This window comes from Miscanthus floridulus, chromosome 7, assembly GCF_019320115.1.
Source record: "Miscanthus floridulus cultivar M001 chromosome 7, ASM1932011v1, whole genome shotgun sequence".
Classification (NCBI taxonomy): Eukaryota; Viridiplantae; Streptophyta; class Magnoliopsida; order Poales; family Poaceae; genus Miscanthus; species Miscanthus floridulus.
The window spans coordinates 100,604,341-100,627,196 of NC_089586.1; the positions used below are offsets into that span (position 1 = coordinate 100,604,341).

A 22,856-nucleotide genomic window follows, 5' to 3' on the forward strand; every position below is an offset into this window, starting at 1 on the left:
ATATTTCAGGGGAGGCTGAACAACACTGTTGTTCGATCTTAAGTCTCAGCCCCCCCTACACTATAGAACTTTGCCTAAAATTTATAGGGGCTCCACAGGGGGTTCCACTGCTGCGATATGGGTAGGGGGGCTTGAGCCCCCCCCCCCCTGCCCCACCGCTATGTCCGCCCCTGTCTAAACGTAAAACACTTATTAAGTTTCTTCACAAAGAGGGTACAAATAGAATATCTAAAAGTTTAAGTAGAAAACCATCAACTAATTCTAGAGAAAGATCTCCAATGGCTCAACTTGAGTTTCAACTCCATTTGCTACTTTAATTCTTCTTTCTCCTCTTTGTAGGGTCCTCCTCGTACAGAATCCCTATAATGAATTTGCAATATGAACAGTTACACCTGAATCAATCCACCAAGTAGATTTTGCATAACTTAAACATAGGGATTCGTCTATGAATGTAATGAAATCCTCACCTCTTATTAGAAGGTTCTTTAGGAAGACTGGACAGTCCCTCTGGTAGTGTCCATGCTTCTTGCACCATTTGCACTGATCCTTTTCAACTTGAGCATTGTTGTTCTTCTGATGGTGCTCAGTCTGAGAGGCTTTCCCTTGAGATTTGGCATTCTTATTGAAGTTCTTTTAAGGACTTCACCCTTTCCTCTTCTTGAACACACATTGCGATGAGTTTCTCCATGTCCCACTTGTTGGGCTACATGTTGTAGTTAACAACAAAGGTTTCACATTCCTTTAGCAATGAAGCAAAAACCAAATGAATCAGGAACTCATCCTTGAGCCCCAAATCCATTGGCTTCAGCCTCAAAGCCGTATTGCTCATCTTCAATATGTGCTCTCTGATACCGCCACCAGTATATTTTTCATTGAACAATTTCTTGATCAATGTACTAGCATAAGCCTTTGAAGAGCCAGTGAACTGACTCTCCACCTTCTCTAGGTACTCCGTGGTGGTATCATAGTCTGGGATAGACCCCCTTATAGCATATGAAATTGTGGAGTTAGCCACCATAAAGCACTTGCAGTTTGATATGTCCCATTTCTTGCGTTCGAGATCATACTTCATCCGCACTTCTGCATGATCTCGCTGCCGAGCAGTGAAATCAGCATCAGACTCATTTTCTTCCCTCACCGGGCCCACTGGCTCAGTAGGACACGGGGAGGTAAGCGCTAGGTCATTTTCAGACAGCGCAAGTGCTAGCTCATACTTCTCTCGCCATACCCTATAGTTGCCCCCTTCAAGAGGTGGTATGTGCGAGATGAATGCCATTGGGTTGAGTCCATCGGCCGTCTTGGAGGAAGACGGGCACGCCATCGCGGTGCTTGGTGAAGACCCGGTGGCGGTGATATGTCGAAGGGCGACGGTGCAGTGGCAGCGTTGGCCGGTGGCGGTGCTTCCCGTCGCTGGTAGCGCCCCTCTGTATCAGTTAGGGTTTAGGACTATAGGTGGGGTGCTAGGCGGCTCAGGCGAACCTCGTGCTTGGCGCCCCGGCCCCCACCTCCTATTTATGACGCTGTGCGATGGGGGCCCACCAATCATATTAGGGTTGGGCGCCCCCCATCACGGCGCGGATTAAGGACCCAATTAGTCGTTGGGCCAATTGGTTGGGATCAACTAACACTCACTTCTCTCGGAACCAAACATCACTAAAAACAGGAGTATTCCCTTCTGTCCCACCCCGTCTCTTTATTATTAGGTAATACCCTAATAAAAATGAGTGTGTATGTATATATGTGAGTGCCTCTATATATACTATGTTTTTCTTAAAAAAACGATCAGTACATATGCACAAAAATATATCGTGTACGTTTATCGTAGGTATTGCCGGACTGGCCCTCACGATATCCAAACCCTAGCTCCGTCCCCGGCCCTACGTGGTCCGAAGACAGTCACGTGATGTGCGTTCATCTGCCAAATCGTTTGGGGTTTGTGGGCACATCACAATCAAGAACAGTGGCAACGACATGCCTGTTTAGTTTTTATTTATAGTTCGGGACATCACGACGGATAAGTAAAACGTGTAGGAACCAGAGCACGGGTCATCGGGAACATCGACGCGATTCGGTAGGCCGTGTATCGCTGTGACGACTGACGACGGTTGTAACCTGCAAGTGCCAAATGCTAACCGTATAACACCAAACGAAGTAGGGCAACGATTAGCTAGTGGTTGCTGTCAACATCTGAAAACCCGGACGTGTCCATGAAGAAAGGATCGCTTCCACCGATCCTCTCCGTCAGGGAAGAACCGATGGAAGAAGTCCGCGAATTTTGCGAGATTCGGAGGGGCGTATCTAGAATCTGGCATGAACAGTGCCCTGCCGTGCCGTCCTAGCCTAGTAGGATCCGAGCGCGCAGGGAAACACGGCGCTGGATGGAAGGCCTCGTCGCCAGGAGAGGACACTGGACTCGTCACTTGTCAAGTTGTCCCTCGCGTCGCGGTCGCGGATCGGATGATCGGATCCGGCGGCAGAGCGATTGAATGCCGTACCGGCCGCCTGTCGCCTGCCTACTGCCTACCTGGAACCGCAGCAGCTTGACTCGCGGCGGTCGCCGGTCGGGGCCGCGCCTCTCAATTAGGGCTCGTTTGTTTAATCCGGAATGGTTGCGCTGGAATTGTTCCAGCTGGATTGATAGGCTTATTTGTATTAGTATAGATTAACTGGAATAGTTTCCGGTCTCAAAACCAGCCAAACGAACAAGGCCTTAACGGGTGTTTTTACGGAGGGACTCAAGTTGAGGAGGATATGTCACATCGAATGTCATATAGAGTATCGTATGAGGTATTTGCATACTAATAAGGAGTGTTTGAATATAGGGCTAAAGTTTAAGAGACGTCACATCGGATGTTACATGGGGTGTCGTATAAGGTATTTGTATATTAATAAAAAAACAAATTACAAATTCCGTCAGTACTCCACGAGATGAATTAATTAAGCATAATTAATCTATTATTAGCATATGTTACTGTAGCACAACGTTGTCAAATCATAGACTAATTAGATTTAAAAAATTCATGTCGTAAATTAGCCTCAATCTGTACATTTAGTTTTATAATTAATCTATATTTAACGCTCTATGTATGTGTTAAAATATCCAATACGACATGCGTTAAACCTTAGCATGAGTAGCCAAACACCCCGTAACAGCGCCGAGCCCGCGCCCGCGGCACAGCCAGAGCCGGCGGAGCGCAGCGCGCGCGGCTGTGGGCAGTGCGCACGGCCAGGGTGCCGCGGCCTCGCGGAGAGGTGCACGGAGCATCATGATTGGCGGATGGCAGGGCGCGATCCAACAACTGTGGCGGGCACCGGAAAGGCAGGAGCAGCAGATGCGCCAGGCCGCCAGTTGGCCAAGTTCCGTGCGCTGGTACATTTATGTCGACCGGCGCGACAGAGGGCCCACGTACGTATACTATATATACGACGTGCACTTGTCTTAGAAAAAAAATATACTGAACGTATTAATGAGAATATACGATGATGCATATGAGAAAATGTTTTGTTACCTTGGTAGCAATGATGTTTTAATTCGTTATTAGTGTGCCACACTTATGTTCAGTTGTGATGAATCATACATGAGTATAAGGCCCTCTTTGGATCCGTAGGGCTAAACTTAGCTCATGGGGCTGTTTGGATCTAGAAGCTAAAGATTAGCCATGTAAGCTATTATGACACATTTGTTTCTAATTAATACTTATAGACAAGACTAAAAAGGAGGTAGGTAGGGATAATATGCGTCTTTTGCTACGAAGGGAACACTTTTAGCCCTCTTTAGCCTATCTTGAAGGGGCTAATGAAAAAAGTAGGCTAAAGTTCAGCTCTCACTTTTAACCCTCCTATTTGGATTCATGAGGACTAAAAGATGACTAAAATGGGTGGGCTAAACTTTAGCCCTATGATCTAAGCAGGGCTAAGCAGACAAGCTTTTTTGAAAATAAAATCACCTACTAATTACATGTTAGCAGCAAGGGGGATTGGGAAATCAGAGGAATCGGAGTTGGGGATAGGCAGCAAGCAGTAACGAGGAACAGATGAAGAGTGCTCAATTAGAACAGGGTAAATGTTTACAAATTCATCGATACCCTCATCCTCCCTCGCAACATACTCTTGTCCTCTCTTGCTCTCATTGCTACAGCTAGCTGTTGGACCACGCTGGGCCGAAGTATCGCGGGTTGGGTTTCATGGGTCGGCGCACTCCTGGGATCGACGACCCGGCCTGTTCCAACGAGCCACCCTCGAGTTGGCGCTCTCCTGGGCTCGACGACTCAAGCGGCTCCCGCTGCAGCTCTTGAGGTTGGTGGCTTGGGTTAGCAGATGTGCTAACATTACATCAAATTTATACCTCTTCATTATCAAAAAAGTATATATATATATAAGTTAAAGGACTCCATCCACCTGACTTTCGTGTGCGTGCGTGTGACTAGGGCTAGACGAAAAACTCGTAGCTCGCTTGGCTCAGTGCTAATTCGGCTCGGTTCGTTCACTTTTCTCAAACAAGTCGCGCTAGTATTTTAGCTCGTAAAGTTAATGAGCTAGCTCGAACTGACTCACAAGCTAGCTCGTGAACTAAACGAACCAATACTTTGTAGGTCGACAACCTAAACTACTAACAACCAATCTTAATTTTAAAAAGAATTTTAAAAAAATTGGTGGTCGACGGCTTGACGCACCAAGGCTCAGTCCATCAGCAGATTCAGCACTTCAGCAGCCCACACCACCGATACACCAAACTCTTTTGGTGCTCGACGGATCGACGCACCGAGCTCCTCCTTGCTTCTGCCTACTTCCGCAGTTATTAGGGCGTGTGTGATCACTGATCAGGCAGCTGTCCATCCAGGCAATCTTAACCGAGGTTAGAAAAATCCCAGTACCTGAGAATCAGGCCTTGCTTGCTAACATGCCAAGTACAGGTCTGAACCTCAGGCCAACAAAATCTAACGCGTGGAAATCTTGTTTGGGCCAGTTTTTAGTCCTTCAAGCAAACAGGCCCTCACTGTCTGGATCGGGCTTTTCAGTCTTTGAAGCAAACAGGCCCATAGGGGGCGGCACTCCACATGACGCAGATCCGGTTGCCTAGGTGATGCGCCTGCGGCTCATTGGTCGGGGGTAATTGAAAGCGAATGAAAATATAGAGAGTTTATAAATTTTTTGTTTGTTTCGTATGAATGGAAGTTTTGGTGAAAAGGGGAACAGAGTTTACGGCTCGTTTGGTTGGGGGTAATGGGAAGTAGAGAATGGGAGTTCAGAGATAGGAGTTTACAAATCTCTTGTTTGTTTTGTGAGAATGGAAGTTCTGGTGGGGAGGGGAAGGAGAGTTTAGAGGGCCAACTCCCACCAGTCAATTCCCTAGGGGAGGGGTGGGAATTGGGTGGGAGTTGTGTTCTTAATCAAAGAAAAGTATATCCGCAAAGTCCATCGTGATTTGCCTTTTAATTTCCCCCCTCAAAACCCCCATACCAAACAGGGGATATGAATTCCCTCTTCAATTCCCCTTCTTATTTCCCTTCACGAACCAAACAAAGGATTGGAACTAAAAGTCAATTTCTCACCTTAATTCCCTCTATCAACTCCCACCACTAATTCCTATGCCTCTTCTCACGTAGTTGCCAAACACACCCTTAGAGGAAAAACTCCCACTAATCAATTCCCTAGGAGAGGGGTAGGAATTGGGTGGGAGTTGCGTTCGTAATAAAAGAAAAGTAGATTTCACCGTCCATCATGACCTGTCTTTTAATTTTTTCCTCAAAATCCCCACACCAAATAGAGGATATGAATTCCCTCCTCAATTCCCTTTCTTATTTTCCTCCACAAACCAAACGAGGGATTGGGAATAAAAGTCAATTTCCCACCTTAATTTCTTCTATCAACTCCCATCACTAATTCCCATGCCTCTTCCCACACAGTTGCCAAACACACCCCTAAGACCAACAAAATCTAACGCCTGGAAATCTTGTCTGGACCGGTTTTCAATCCTTCAAGCAAACAGGCCCTCACTGTCTGGATCGGGCTTTTCAGTCTTCGAAGCAAATAGGCCCTATTACGCCGGCCGTCTCCAATGCAGCATCAGGAGAGGCGGCACTCTACATGACGCAGATCCGGTTGCCGGTGATGCCAGATCAAGCGATCTTCGTCCCCGCAGTTAATGTTAGGCTATATTTAGAACCACGGTATCGGTATGCGGTGCAGTTCAATCCTGGAGTTTTCTCTTCATGGGCGGTCAGCAGAAGTACGGTCACCACAAGACGTTTGGCATGATTTTTTAGATTCCGATCGCCGCTGCTGTGAAATACTGTAAGCAGAAACAAACACGCCCTAATCCCCAGTTCACCGCTACGGTCTCCGTTCTGCAGGGGATGATCTGTCAGCGCGGACTTCAGACTCCACGGTCTGAATGTCTGATCACTGATCAGGCTCAGCTGCTAATCCATCCACTTCCAGACCTGTAGTAGTGTGGTGCCACTGCCTCCTGAATCCTGATGGGATGAGGAAGAGAAACCATAAAACCAGAACCAATCAGTCAATCACTGTTTTGAACCCCTGATGAAGACACCGATTGATTAACAGATACTACAGGTTTTATGGCCATAGGACTATGGGAGAATGCAAAGAAATATCAATCCAGCTCGCCGAACATCATTATTATACTGATGAAAATTACAGATGCAGATGGTAATCTACCGCCTCTTTTGAGCTAATATTGCACTCAACCACTCGAGTCTTGACCTGTTTCTAAGTCCCCTATTCTCCACCTGTTTAACTAACACTACAAAAAAAAATACAGGAAAGGCTTTACATTCATGCAAAACTATCAGAATGCAAGGGAAAAAAAAACAAAAAGAATATACAATGGGCTTTCAGGTAAGGATGGCCAGGAAAAAGGCTAGCCATCCACATTTGCATTGCCTCTTAGTTTCATCTTGCAGGAGAGCTGCAAGGCCAACTTTGCCGAACTACGTGCAGACTATGTTCGCCTTCTCAGGTTTGTACCCTTTAGGATATATAAATACGGAGTCAACGCACAGGCCGCCTTTAGTATGTGTGCAATCTATCTGCATCATCGAGAACTTGAGTCTGATAGGCTCATCAGAGTCTGATACGACAAAATCACCAACATGGTAAAGCTTCCAGCCCCCTTGTTCATATAGATGCAGATAATATTCTGATGTGGCCTGCTGCTCATCAGAGGTTGTGAGCCGGAACCGTGTGGGCGTGACATCCCACCCGTGCACATGCTCAGTTCCACAAAGCCGACGACCAATGCGCCTATAGGGTCGACCCAGGTGAAGATGAAAAAAAACGCTGTAGGCACCATCAGGAAAGCAGAACTCAAGCTCCCCATGTACCTCAAGCCACCAAATCTGCTGAAGATAGGCAACACTATGGAATCTGCGATATCATAAAGAAGCAACTCATCAATCAGACATTCACCAGAAATCTGTAGAGCATATGTACAGTTTGTGCCAAAAATGATCTAACAAACGAATGTACACAGTGTTCAAAGTGTTCCATTTTCATAGATATATCAATAAGTGGATAAGAAATGCAGCAACAATCACATGCAAGAACCTCATAGGCAATTCTTACGATCATGTTCTCCAGTCTCCATCTCATATGCTAAAGCAATGTGAATTCCTACATACAAGAAACAACAAAGTATCTTCCACAGGAGTACTTGGTAATCCTCTAAAACACAGGCACACTCAACCAAAAAGTAGGAGATCAGGTAGGAAACAATAGTAGAAAGAATGAGGCTGCAATAAGAATTGCCAGTTTTTAGAAATAAGGAAAGCACAAACACCTTTCTAGGGCACTGAAATTATCTGCTCTGCCGCATCCTTAACTAAGGATCACGATTCATAAACCATAATGAATGGTTTCACTACTTCATCTCAAATGGCCTAGAGCATACCATGCTCTATAAAATGGAAATCACACGGATCCAAAACCATGTTAAAGAACAATTGGTGCAGAACAAGTCGATTTCCTATAAAAACTATTAACAGGGCTTTCTTTTTATTATTGATGAGCATAGAAGAACTGAATGGCAATAAGATACACTGAAATGATCAAATGAAATGTTCATTTGCTTACGACTTCGGCAAAAGGCATGTTTGTGAGAATTTTGGTGAAAGTTTTTTTTTCCCCATTTTCACCAATTACTACGAATGATTTTTGACCAATTCGAAGTTTTGCACCATCACAGAAGAACTGTAAACTGCTCATGATAAGCTAATCCCCGAGGACAACTAACGCAGTCAATTGGCAAACAAAAATTGCAACATTTGATAAACATAAGGTCAATTCTCTTCTCATGGTTGGGCTGAAGAAGGGGGTGGGGTGGGGGGGGGGGGGGGGGGGGGGTAAGGGAGGGTGTTAATAAGATGCAAAGAATTTGGACTTGTCAGCCAAGTATAGCCAACAAGGAATTGTATTTACAATCATGCAAAAGAGTAAATAATAGTTATATCAGTTTTTAGGTTTGAACTAACGTGTGTGAGAATGAACATTTGTCTGTTTAATGCCAAAACGTGTGAAAAGTGGAACATAAAACAAATGAAAGGAAGTAACAAGAGTTCAACAGATTTTTAATATGATTTTTGGGGCAGCTAAATGAAAAAAAAAAAAATCACTCAATAACTCTTGACAGTAGTGCTGCAAAACCCGAACTAAAATTGAAACTTTGAAGTGGTTGCAGCACTAACAATATAATGGAATGGGATTCATACATAAAAGAGAAGCTATACAAAACAACAGCCTCAAGAAAGAAGTACCTTGATTCCTCTGTGGCAAGGTGACTCCAGTACCTCCGATCATCTATCCCGGTAATAGTCATCGCCTTTGATGATATACTGATGCAAAGACCTCCCTTGTTCTTCAGAATCCAGAATTCCTAAAATGGACAGCATGAATGACTGAGTATTAAGCAAAATAGACAATCTAAAGCAGACACGAGGCTAATAACAGAACCGCATCCATAGCAGATCAGCCCTAACAAACAAGCATAATACCTCCAGAGGAATGGAGGAATGATCAAATGAGTTACCTTTGTGCCGGCATCAAAGAGGGTGGGTCGGCACAGGCGAGCGTAAATTTCCTTCTTGGTCGCCGCAAGGGAGAAGCGCTTGCCATTGGCATCCCCATCGCCACGGCCCTCGTCATCGGCGGCCGCGGCTAGGGCCGCGAGGTAGCTGTAGTTGGCGGGGAGCTTGGCGGCCCAGACGCAGTCCGCGGAGGCGGCGCCGCGGAAGGCGCGGTTGAGGCGGGCCACCTGGCAGATCTCCGGCGGGTCGAGGTAGAGGAGCACCGCCGCCACGCAGCTCTCCGGCATGTCGCCGAGGGACGTCTCCCCCCACTCTCCGTCCGCGCCCAGGATGCTCGACCCCGCCGCCCCCATCTACGGCCCAATCACCGTCTCGGGAAAGGGGTCGAATTGGGGATGGGAAGGCCGAGGCCTTCAGAATCACTTCTTCTGAACCAAAAGATACGAACCTTCCAAGAAGCCGCAAAGCAGTTCACCGCCGGGATGGCATGGCACCAACCGGATTTGTGCGAGGCAGCCTCCTCGCGCGGATAGCTGCAGCTTCCTTGCGAATTTGGCTTACGCCTTCCCGATTCGGGAAGAATCCTCCAATCTGCACCGCCCTTCAAGATAAGAACCGAACAATTGTAGCCAAGAAACCGCCAATTCGCCTTATATGCACGTGAGCGCGGCTGTACCAGACTACCAGCCCGATTCGATCCTCAAAGCGCGCAAAACCGAACCCCAAATGCTCCAAATCTCCAGCAGTTTTGCCCTCAATCCGCGCTAAAAAACTGAAAATTTTACTGGAAAAGAACTCGAATGCACCAGAAGTCGACCTCAAATAGAGCGTATCGCTTCCTAGCACGATCTTTTGTTGTAATGGAACGGGGACGCGCTGGCCTTTTAAAGGAGACTGGGTCCTTTCCTCTGATCCTTCTCTGTCTCCTCCATCCCCGTGTCTGCTGCTGGTGTAGATACAGACTATACGGTAGGTAGCAGACCTAACCGACCGTATATAAAATACTCCTTGCTACTGTATTGCTCTTACTTAAGGATACAGTTGCATCGGATAATGTTGGATAATTGTGCGTTCATGTGCACGGGCATGTTTTCCGGTAACTGATCTGGCTGGACCAGATTTGGATAGTTCAGACATACTGTTTTTTTTAAATAAAAATTCAGATATAAACACTCAATTTACACCAAATATAGCTTACCTATCGGATGGTGGCTTAAGAAATTACCAAATTAGTACTAACCCAGACGTCCACATTTAGATGGATGGAGATTACATTCACGGTATCCGGACGAGCTTATTAATAAGACCCCATTTAGATTCGTTGTAATTATAATAATCAACTAATAAAATAATTTAATTATGATCTAAAATGGTTTAATTAATGGGGTATTTACCTGTATGCCATTATAAAAGTTCGAAATGAGTTACGTAGCATTGAAATTTTGAAAAATTCCTCAGTACCCTTGCCCGAAGTTTCTTTTACCTACGTGCCACTTTCATTAGTTTTCTGGGTAACAGCAGTTAATGTCCAGCGAAAAAGACGATTTTGCCCTCAGTTATAGAATGCATCAAAATTTTCATTCTTTCCTCATGTGCCACTGTAACTTCCTGTGATTCAAAAAACTTCACTTTTTTTCTCTGTACCATTATGAAAAAAATCATGGTAACAGCTTGTACGTGTGCATGTGAAAAACTTTAATAATTATAATAAATTCAAAATGCATCCAAAATATTCGATAATTGCGACAACCACAATAAGTATTTTAACTAAACACATTCATACATAAACGAGGTCCAAATTTATCATGACGTGCATAGTCATCATACACTCTCTTGTAACTGATATTGACTTTCCAATCATCCTTCATTCTTCTCCTACGTTCTTTGGCCCGAACAGTTGGGGCCTCAGCTAACCAATCCTTAATCTTCTCACGAACCCAAAACTTGGTAGCACCCTTCACTCTCCCACTCCTCCTACTACTTTGACAAACATGAGGAGAATGGTTCGCCTTTACCTACAAAGTTCAGTTTCAATCAGACTAAAATAAATTCAGAAATATGAACAAAGTGCTGAAATAAATTGAGGAGAATGGTTCTGAATTTATTTCAGCACTTTGTTCATATTTCTGAATTTATTTTAGTCTGATTGAAACTGAACTTTGTAGGTAAAGGCGAACCATTCTTCTCAATTTATTTCAGCACTTTGTTCATATTTCTGAATTTATTTTAGTCTGATTGAAACTGAACTTTGTAGGTAAAGGCGAACCATTCTCCTCATGTTTGTCAAAGTAGTAGGAGGAGTGGGAGAGTGAAGGGTGCTACCAAGTTTTGGGTTCGTGAGAAGATTAAGGATTGGTTAGCTGAGGCCCCAACTGTTCGGGCCAAAGAACTTAGGAGAAGAATGAAGGATGATTGGAAAGTCAATATCAGTTACAAGAGAGTGTATGATGACTATGCACGTCATGATAAATTTGGACCTCGTTTATGTATGAATGTGTTTAGTTAAAATACTTATTGTGGTTGTCGCAATTATCGAATATTTTGGATGCATTTTGAATTTATTATAATTATTAAAGTTTTTCACATGCACACGTACAAGCTGTTACCATGATTTTTTTTCATAATGGTACAGAGAAAAAAGTGAAGTTTTTTAATCACAGGAAGTTACAGTGGCACATGAGGAAAGAATGAAAATTTTGATGCATTCTATAACTAAGGGCAAAATCGTCTTTTCCGCTGGACGTTAACTGCTGTTACCCAAAAAACTAACGAAAGTGGCACGTAGGTAAAAGAAACTTCGGGCAAGGGTACTGAGAAACTTTTCAAAATTTCAATGGTATGTAGCTCATTTCGAACTTTTATAATGACATACAGGTAAATACCCCTTAATTTATAGGGAGAATTATATTATAATCAAAACCTCATGTTACAATAGTTTTTGTTTGGTTCCACCTACTAAACTGTAGTCGCTGTCCAATCGGATGTTTGACACATGCAGAAAGTATTAAATATAGTTCTCAGTAAACCATGATTTGACAATATAGTGCTACAGTAAACATGTGCTAATGCCGGATTAATTAGGCTTCATAAATTCGTCTCACGGATTACTGAGAACTTCTATAATTTGTTTTTTATTAGTATCCGAACACCCCATGCGACACTACATGTGACATCCGATGTGACAGCTCCTAAACTTTAGTCCCTGCATCCAAACACCTCCTAACCAACAATAACCACCACAACAGTCTAGGGATCAAACACTCTGATTATTATCCATAACGCAAATATAATAATTTATTTCATAATTCATATTATAAATAACCTGGTTGTAATCCAAATAGGTCCTAAATAACCAAGCTTTCAAACCCAACAAGATAAAGTAATTATGTTAATTTCAGTTCATGGTATCATATTCCCGTAACCATCTGCTACGTCACAAAGAAAATATTAAATACTTAAGTTGAAAAAAAAACTCTACAATATATCATAGTAGCTAATTATTTTATATGATATGTCCATAAAAGTAGATCCAAACTATTTAAAATAATGTTGAACAGGTCGATTTCGTGGTAAATTAAGAAGCAGTTTGGTAGAATTTCTCTTTCTGATTCTTGAGCTCCACTTCGATTCTCCGATGGAGTAATTCTGGTGGAGGAGCAGGGTGGGTAGTAAGTTAGAATCAATTCTTAAGTGATTTAGTGGTGATTGAACGAGGAGTAGTGGGAAGTGGTGGGGAGCGGGTTTTTTAGCTTTTAGTTTGTAATGTAAATGGAAAAGCGATTCTTGTTAGCTCCTCACTGAATCTAGTTGCATTTTTTTTTGTAGGAATCCACAAAATTTGTTTCGAAGAAGCTAGGAGTGGAGCTCTGCCAAATTGGTCCTCAGTTGTAGATGTTAGGATAGTCCCAGATCCAGAAACTCTGACCTAGTTTCTATACTTGTGAAGTCATGTCGATCCTACACGCAAAAATCATATTCGCAACAGATGGTTTATTTAAAATATTTTTTTATATCCAATAACATGTTTTCTTTCTCCTATCATCTGCTTATCACATATCTTTGTATCTTGATTCTCATGTAGACATATCTTTTTTCTCCTATCATCTACTATCCTTCTCTTTCTCTTAATTCTAATAACACATCATCATTTTTCTGATCTGGTACCTTAATTAGTGACCATAGAAACCATCCTGGTTTAATTATGGGTTAGGATTGCCCTTATAACTTCATTCTTTCTTCTAAATATCTCGTTATCACTTAAGCAAAACATCCTACATGACATCTAACAAATGTGTATGTTACAGTCTATTGGGAGTATGTGTGTTCTTGAAAAAAAAAGTAATATGGACATACATACACCTCATGAGTACATTCAAGTTGAGGGACGTGATGGCATACGATGATACGACGCTGAAAGTAACTACCCAACGATATAAATAAATAAAACAGAGGATTAAAGCATGACAGCTTGGTAACGAAAACGTTGGATTGGCTGAAACAAGCCGGTCTCAACCGCCAATTGTTTGCTCGGATCGTGTCTGCTGCCGCCAATCAGGGTTTAGCGATTACTTTGAGGTTCAGCTTGCTTTGTGGACCCGCTATACTATACTCCTAGGCTCGGGACGCATGTTCTCTGCCGATTACGTGGTGCGTGTTGCGCGGCCGCACTTCTGTACAAAAGCAACTGGTTTGTCCGGTGCTGGTACCGGTAAGGGCACTCCAAGAAAAGTTTCTATAACAAAGACAACTTACTAAGAAATTATCTTTTTCCATATAAGATTTTCTACCGTATATGACATAAATAGTGATAGAAACCATATTTACTCTCTCAATAGACTAAGAGCAGTTTCTTGTCCATCGATAACCGTGAAGACCCAATTTTTTAGTTAGACCTGGTTTCTTGGATTTTTTTCTCTCTCCTCATTAAATCACTTGCCATATCAGTAAATTGTCTATGTGGCAGTGCAATTAATATCTATAGAAACTACCCTAGTTTCTGCATTATGAGTGCCCTAAGGACACGGACTTCAACTTAGTTTATATCTATTTATTACTCCTCTATTTATTAAATTTTGCTGATGTGGCACTATATTTATTTAAAGGCACTCCCAATACAGACTTCAACTTAGTTTCTATGTCTATTTATTACCTCTCTATTTATTGAATTTTGCTGACGTGGCACTGTATTTATTGAAAAGAGAGGAAAAAAAACTAGAAACGATCCTCCGAGTGTACCCGCTGACACGAAGAGGAAGAAATCGACGATATTTGCGTTCGGAGGACCGGCCCCGTTTCCATCTTTACCCTGCAGATCCCGTGTGCCCGAGCCCCCACGCAGGCTCGCCGGTTCGCGCCGCGTCCGCACAGGCTTTCCCCGTGATGGCTCGCCAGTCCGTCGCCACGACGGCTCGCTGGTCCCAACAGGCTGCCCCGCCGGTCTCGCCACGTCCGCCTCTGCTCGCACTCCTAATCTCGCTCCTCCCCACCATTGAATCGTTCAGCGCATAGCACCCCCCCCGAGCCATCGTCGCAGCTCCGGCACGTCATGAAGTATGACATCGACGGTGCTGACTGCCAAGACACTGGCCAGAACCAGACACGGCCACCTTCCAACAACGCAGTTGCAAACAGGCTAGAGAAAGGGGATATTTAACTTTTTACCATTATAACGGATGTCACCTTTTTAGATAGTGAAATGATCTAACAATGCCTAGAGGGGGGGTGAATAGGCGTATCTAAAAAATTAACTGCAAATGCTAAGTTCAAATTTGTCAGTCAATGTCGAAAGTCCCGACGCTTGGGTCAAAACTCCCGACGTTGTCAGAAGTTCCAGCGCAAACGTTAGCAGTTCCGACGCCTATGTGAACTACAAAAGCAGTGCCAAATTTAACTTTATGGATAAATAATCTTACAACCTCACTCCTAGTGGTTTGGTGAAGATGTTGGGTCACTCCCTTAAAGTCGTAATGCCTCCGAACCGTAGATCGAGTCCAAACCCTAAAATAAAGTTTGGGGGAGAAAGAGACAAACACATACAAGTAATCTCTAGCTATCACAACAACAAGCACATGTCAGTTCACGTAGAGCCGAAAGCAGCACTCCGCCATTGCCGCCAAGCCACGCCGTCGCCGAGCTCCTTCGCCACCGTGAAAGCGCTGCTTCTAGCTAGCACATGACTCCATCTTCATCCTCCGGAGCTCGTCCACCTCGCCACTGAGCCGGAGAGTCAAGGTAGAAGCCGTTTTTCTTCTTCTCCGCAGCGCTCCGCCATTGCCGCCGGAGTCGGAGTTGAGCCCGCCATGGCCAACTACCACCGGAGCTCTCTCACTCCTTTCTCTCCCTTCCCTCGGTTTCCCTGCGAACTCTAGATGCTCACGCCAAGCTTAGGTCGGACCGCCATGGACTGAGTTGGCCGGCGTACCTCACGCAGCGCTGCCGCAACCGCCATTGCCACTGGCGACCTCCTCCTCTGTAGCTAGGGGCTCCGTTTTCTGCTCCCATCGGTGCGGGACAATGTGCTGAGCACGTTGGTGCCACCCCCTTCGCCGGACTCCTCGCCGTCGTCGAGTGGTGGCCGGTCAACGACCTCCCCTGCTTCATCTGTGACTGGCCGGTGGGTCCATTGACCCCGCGGGCCCTGCCTGTCAATGGCTCATAGAGTTCTAGACTTGATTTTAAATGCAGATTTTTATGCTATTTTGTGAATTTTGCATCTCTAAAGTGGTAGATCCAAATGGAGTGAGGCAAATTTTGATAGAATCACAGTGAAGTGTAGTATTTAAGAAAAATAGGACATGAGCACATGATGTAGAAATTTTGGATGAATTAAATAGGAACTTGAAAGGTGTTTTTAAATGCATGCAAACTTGTTTAAATTATATCTTGAGTTTCTGTGATCCAAAAATTATGAAATTTTGTGGGTAAGCTATTCTTGCTTAGTAGAAGCTCTGGTAAAAATTTGAGAGTCATTGCATGTATGGTTTTTGAGTTATAGATTTTTGTTTTATCATTGGTTGATACTTGTGTGATTTTTTGTAAATTATCTAGGAGTCCTATGACCCTGAAATTTGGTGGGTAGCATCCTAGTACCTTAAGTATGCTAGAAAAAATATGAAATCTGTTGCTTGACACTTTTCACTAAGGTTTCCTATTTATGCCATTTTAAGTCTTTATGCCTTGTCATTTTTGTGTAGGATGAGAGACTTGTTCAATTGCTGTGAAATTTATGTAGTAGCCTATTGGAAACATGCATAAGCTACTGTAATTTTTGTGAAATTTGATGTACACTTTGGATATGTGTTTATTATTTAACCTAAGTCTCTAAATAAATTATTAAAGGCATGAGAATATTTTATTTAGGAATGGACACTATGTTTTCTAGTGTTCTTTCAACATGTATGATGAGTTAGTAAAGTTGGTCTTGTTCGTTTATATGTTTACAATGTAAGTTCATAATTATTTCTTGCGTTGTGTCTTTCTGGACAATTCTGGGAACTTTATAAAGTCCCCCATGATAAATTGGTTTGGTAGGAAAGTGGTCAATAACAAAGTTGTAGACAATTTTATAAGCTTTCTAGAAAGTCTTAAATCATGGTATTTGGATCTGTAGAACTCCAGTTATGGATCAAACTTGTAGCTGCTGTTTGTATCCTAAAAACTGTTGAGTGCAGTGACTGACTTGTTTGCTTTATATGAGTTGATGTGATGATTTAGATGCTAGGCTAATTAAGATAAATTGTTAGTTGTAGGTGCTAGACCTCTTACTAAAGATGAACAACTTTATCTTAGGTTATTAGAACTTGGTGAGTGTGCCGTTCTTGTTTTCTAAAAAGAGATATGCACCTACTCGGTAAAAATCGATGTTAATCTTGCATCATTATGTCTTTCATGCGTCCATTCATACATGTCTATACATGTCACCATCATTTTCCATCTCTTGTGCATGCATGATTCTTATACTATGCATATGCATGCAATAGGTGTTCCGGAGGGAGTTACCCTTCTGGAATTCGAGCCAGTACTTCTGGAGGAGCCGCAGCAAGCTCAGGAGCAGGAGGTGCAGGCCCTCGAAGAAGGAGTCAACGAAGAAGTTCTTGAGTGCCCCAATCACCAACCTTCATATTTTCTGAAAGGCAAGCCCCGAAGCATTCTAAGTCTCCTATGTTTTAAAAATGGTTACTTTGAGTATCTTTATTTATTGATGCATTAAGTGATAGGAATTGGATGCGAACACTTGTTGCATATATATCTATTCCTTGGCCAGTATACGTACCCTGAATCCTATTTAGGTCTAGGAGCGAATCAAAGCTTAGCCATGCTTAGACCGGTAAGAGTCAGGTGATTTCCTGTCACCTGCATGTGAGGAGAATGTCTGGTCACGGTTGGCTATATTTATTATCGTGGAGAATAACCATGTGTTAATAATGAATTGTGACCGGGCGGGATGTCGATAGAGAAACAACAAGGCAAGGAGGTCTTGGGTGTGGATCTATCCCCGTCTATGTTGGTTAAAGACCGATTCACTGTACGTCCTCATGTCATGTTGAATGCATGCCTATCACTTAGTTGGCCGGATAACTCATTCCGACCGCAAAGCCGAGTAGCTCAACTCAGGCCGGAAGACCGAGAAGTGAAAGTGCGCACCCTGGCGGTAGTAAGGATGTGTGGGGAGCTATTGGCGTAAGTCCATGGTGAGATTGACCACCTGGCAGAGTGGACTCCCTGAGGGTGCGGCGATGCTCGGAGCCGCGATTCCTGAGATGTACCAAAGGTGACCTAAGGCTACCTTCATGTGGTATGGCTAGGTTTGTGTTAGGAATACCCCTCCAGCTAGATAGGAATCGATTCGAATCGCTGTCTCTCCCGGATAGTGAGAACTTGACTGAGCAGCGGCAACGTAGATGCACTTAATTGAATTTGATGGTTAAATCGATGATGATGATGATACAACATTATACCGGATAGGGTTACTAATGTTTGGAGTTAATCAATTGCTTGCTCTAGTATAGGTGCTAATCTAGTTGCTAGGTTAATATTGTTAACTTGCTGCTTACTCATAAATCAAATTATGCTCTCTTATCACTAAAGCTTTTATGCAAAATGGTTGTCAAGCAAGATCCACCGATAAAGCCTTGCATACTCCTTGGTGTCATTTATTTCTGGTTTTCGACGGATAAGTCTAGCTGAGTACCTTCTCGTACTCAGGGTTTATTCCCCCTTGTTGCAGATGACGTGCTCTATAACGGCTACTGCAAATATTGTCTCCACCCTACGGGGGATGAAGACTAAATCATGGGCATGATTATCTATGTTATCTTATCTTACTGCTTTTGCTAGATATGACTATGGTACTGGCTTGTATTTGAACTAAGTGTGTGTGATGGTGTTAAACTACTTTGCTTCCGCTATTTGTGAACTTGTTTTGTAATAACTATGGGTACTCTGATGTATGAGGTACTTATAAACTACTTGTGAAATGGAGGTAACATGTGGCTTGTTATGTTGAATTACTATGATCTTGGTTGTATGCAAGTTGGTTTGAAATCCTTCGTGGTTTCAGTTGACTACCGGGTTTATATGGGTTCAAGTATGACGGTTTGAGAACTCCGGTGATTGCTTTCGTACTTGTGCTCTTATAAATTGGTCGGTTCTGTTATAGCTGGTATCGGAGCTAGATTCAACATTAAACATGTCATATGTGTATTTAAAACAAAAGCTTTTGTTTGCAAAAATTAGTTTTGACATCTTATAGCTATCTATATATAGGTGTTCAAATCTAAAATTTTAGCTAAGGATGCCAGTTGTCATATCCACTATGCCCAAATAAGGACTTTCAGGTGGCTTATTTAAGTAATGACTTTTGGGGGGAAATTGCTTGCATTTTATTTCATCGTCCATACGGCGTGCTATTGTATGGATGCCATCCGCTTGGGTGGTAATGTATGGATCAATTGCCTCTACGCCCAGGTAAAGTGAGTTGTGAGAGCATGACCGTCCAACTGTCGGCCTAGGGGAGAGTTAGTTATGGTTACCGGAATGTTTACATGTTGCACACATGTACATATAAAGGTACTTAATTGTGGGGGTATCAATCGGGTAGCTTTGGATACCAAAGTATATATATCCGGGGATATATATATATATGGAGAGTATCTTAGTTTACTGCTTTCATTGCGTACTTATTTCTTTTGTTGGGAGGGGCTGCAATGAAATTTTCTACAGGTACACTAACAACGCAACGTGTAGCTCGACTAGATACGTATATGAGAGAACGTATGTATGCCACCGTCTATGTCGCTAGAATGTTAAATTTTTCTTAAGATTCGTGAGGACGTATGGAACATGCATACATCATGTTTACTCATGCCATTACATTTTTGCATCACTCCCTCCCTTATCTTTAATTATTCTGTTATAGTTTTCTCATCCTGTAAGGTAATCTTCTCACACCCAAGTTAAAATGCTACTACAGATGGCCGCACTAGCACTACCACCCTAGAGCAGCATATTCCTTCATGTGTTTGGCACCCCAACCCTATTGTGGAGGGTCCTACATTCAGTAGGATACGTAGAGCCACCTCGTTATACTTAGATGTAATCTCTAAAACTTGCATGTTGGCTCCATTTGGATGTGAGCTTTAAACCGATGTCTAGCTTTGAAGTTGACCAAAAATTTGGCATGTGAGTGTATGCATCACATGAATGTGTGGAGTAAAGTTATGGCGATGTTATGAGGATGAATTATTATGCCTCTGTTTATTGTATGAAATTAATCTTTTCAATAAATTTAGTTTGGCATAATTCTACAATTCATCTGCAATGTATCTGACATCGTCCATCATTACTCACAAATGCGCTTCTGCAGATGTTGCGCAATCTGCATTCAAGCTATGCTGGGGGTAATGGTGATGATGATCTTCCACCGCCACCATCGCCCACACCGTCCGATCTGTTGGCCATGCTTGTGGAAGGTTAGTGTGCGTTGGGCGATGCTATGCGTACCCTAGCCCAGCATCAAGCACAGGGCCGCCATCCACGACAGGGTCTAGAGCCCAACTAGTTTAGTGATTTCAAGGAATTCCAAGATACCAAGCCACTCATCTTCAAGGAAGCTGAAAAGTTGCTCCAAGCAGAAGAGTGGCTAAACACGCTTGAGCACAAGTTCTGTTTGCTCAGGGTGACATAGCAGATGAAGGTGGAGTATGCTTCACATCAGCTACAAGGACCAGCAGGTATATGGTGGCAACATTATCGGTCCACCCTACTAGAAAATGCCCAGATCACTTGGAATCGATTCTAGGAGACTTTCAAGAGTCATTATATTCCTCCTGGGTTGATGGCCATAAAGCACAATGAGTTTATGAAGTTGGTACAGGGCACCAAGACACTCACTGAATATCTTCATGCCTTCAATTATCTAGCAAGGTATGCTCTAGAATTTGTTGATTCAGAAGCAAAGAAAATCGCCAGCTTTAAGAGTGGGCTTAGTCCCAAACTAATGAAGTCCATGGGGAACAACAAGAGTGTCACTTTCAATGAGTTCGTAAGCGATGCTCTTACTCAAGAGAATAACAATAATGTCTATGCTGCTTCCAAAAATCGCAAGAGGGCCTTTGAGGCAGGTGTCTCTCAGGCTAAAGCTCCAGTAGCGAAGACTCAGTTTTGCCCACTGACTATAGCCGTTAGGTATCGGCCGCCACAAAAGAAGAATCAGGCAAAGACTAGTTTCAAGAAGGCATTTATTGTACCTCTTCCAAAGGGCACCATAGGACCAGGAAATTCTTTTGTTCCGCCAGCTAATAGGCCCTGCTGGAATTATGGCAGGATAGGTCATTGGTCCAAGAATTGTCCGTATCCTCAGAAGAACAATCAGAAGCAAGGGAATTCTGGTGCTCGTCAAGGACATGTTAACTACACCAACATGACCGAGATACCCTCAGAAGAGGTGGTCACCGCGGGTAAGTTTCTTGTGAATCACCATCCGACAGTGGTACTATTTGATTCTAGTGCTTTGCATTCATTTATGAGTCCAGCTTTTGCATCAAAATATAATCAGAAGGTAATTACAGTATCCACGGGTAGTTATTGCATTAGTGCAGCTAGAAGTAATATTTTGACCAATCAAATAGTGCTAGGGGTGAGTATCAAAATAGAGGGACGAGTGTTTATGGCCGATGTGGTAGTTCTATTAGGATTAGGGATCGATGTAATCTTGGGAATGAAGTGGATGAGCGGTCATGGAGTACTCATTGATACTTCCACTAGGGTCATTATGTTGAGGGATCCTATCAGCAAGGAAGCCTTCCTTATGCCACTTCCCAGAGAGCTAGAACTCCACAACACTGCTAATGCTCTCTAGACCCCAAGAATTGAGGACGTCCTAGTAGTGTGTGAATTTCTAGAGGTATTTCCTGATGATCTACCTGGTTTACCGTCGGATCGAGATATAGAATTCAAGATCGAGTTAGTGCCAGGCACTGCACCTATTTCTAGAAGGCCTTATAGGATGCTGCCTAATGAGTTAGCAGAGCTTAAAGTTTAGTTACAAGATCTGTTAGAGAAAGGCCTTATCCAACCTAGTGCCTCTCCCTAGAGTTGTCCTGCTATATTTGTGAAGAAGAAGGACAAGTCATTACGCGTGTGTGTGGATTATCGTCCACTCAATGCGGTGACAATCAAGAACAAGTACCCATTGCCCCACATTGATATTTTGTTTGATCAGTTGTCTAAGGCAAAGGTATTCTCTAAAATTGATTTGAGATCTAGTTATCATCAGATAAAGATTAGACCAGAGGATGTGCCTAAGACCGCTTTCTCCACCAGATACGGGTTGTATGAGTATCTGGTTATGTCTTTCGGCCTAACCAATGCTCTTGTATACTTCGTATATTTGATGAATTCTGTGTTCATGGATGAACTGGATAAATTTGTAGTTGTCTTCATTAATGACATCTTGATCTTTTCTATAAATGCTGAAGAACATGCCGAGCATCTGAGAGTTGTTTTATCCAGGCTACGAGAGCATAAGCTTTATGCCAAGTTTAGTAAATGTGAGTTTTGGCTTAAGAAAGTACCTTTTTGGGTCATGTGTTGTCCGATGAAGGGATTTCGGTTGATCCATCTAAGGTGCAAGAAGTTATGGATTGGAAGGCACCAACTTTAGTGCATGAGGTCAGAAGTTTCCTTAGTTTGGCTGGATATTATCGTCGATTCATCCTAGATTTCTCTAAGGTAGCCAAGCCCATGACCAGGTTACTTCAAAAAGATGTAAAGTTTGTTTGGACTCCAGAGTGTGAGACTGCTTTTTGCACTTTAAGGACCTTGTTGACATCAGCTCCTATGTTGGCACAACCTGATATCGAGAAACCTTTTGATGTGTTTTGTGATGCATCAAGTACCGATTTAGGATGTGTCCTTATGTAGGAAGGCTAAGTTATCGCCTATGCCTCATGTTAGCTAAGGAAGCACGAAGCTAATTATCCAACTCATGATCTTGAGTTAGCTGCGGTTGTTCATGCTTTGAAGATTTGGAGGCATTACCTGCTCGGTAACATGTGCCATATTTATACCGATCATAAAAGTCTCAAGTATATCTTCACTCAACCAGAATTGAACATGAGATAGAGAAGATGGCTAGAGTTGATTAAAGATTATAACTTAGAAGTTCATTATCATCCGGGTAAAGCAAATGTTGTTGCTAATGCTTTGAGTAGGAAATCTCACTGTAATTCTCTCTTGGAAGCAGATTATCATTTGGCGCATCTGTTACATCCTGCTGTGTTGCACAGTATTACCCTTAGTTGCTCTCTAGAA

The 22,856-nt window shown here is 43.1% G+C and overlaps 1 protein-coding gene across 1 annotated transcript; it reads right to left on the minus strand.

The window, feature by feature from the left end:
- Positions 1 to 6,614: 6,614 nt before the first annotated feature.
- On the minus strand, positions 6,615 to 9,999 carry LOC136463982 (F-box protein PP2-A13-like). The gene is made up of 3 exons (XM_066462939.1): positions 9,047 to 9,999; positions 8,775 to 8,893; positions 6,615 to 7,389 (listed from the first exon to the last, which is right to left on the minus strand). Exons 1-3 carry the CDS (start codon positions 9,395 to 9,397, stop codon positions 6,954 to 6,956), a joined length of 906 nt encoding a protein of 301 aa, XP_066319036.1. The 5' UTR covers positions 9,398 to 9,999; the 3' UTR covers positions 6,615 to 6,953.
- Positions 10,000 to 22,856: the final 12,857 nt, after the last annotated feature.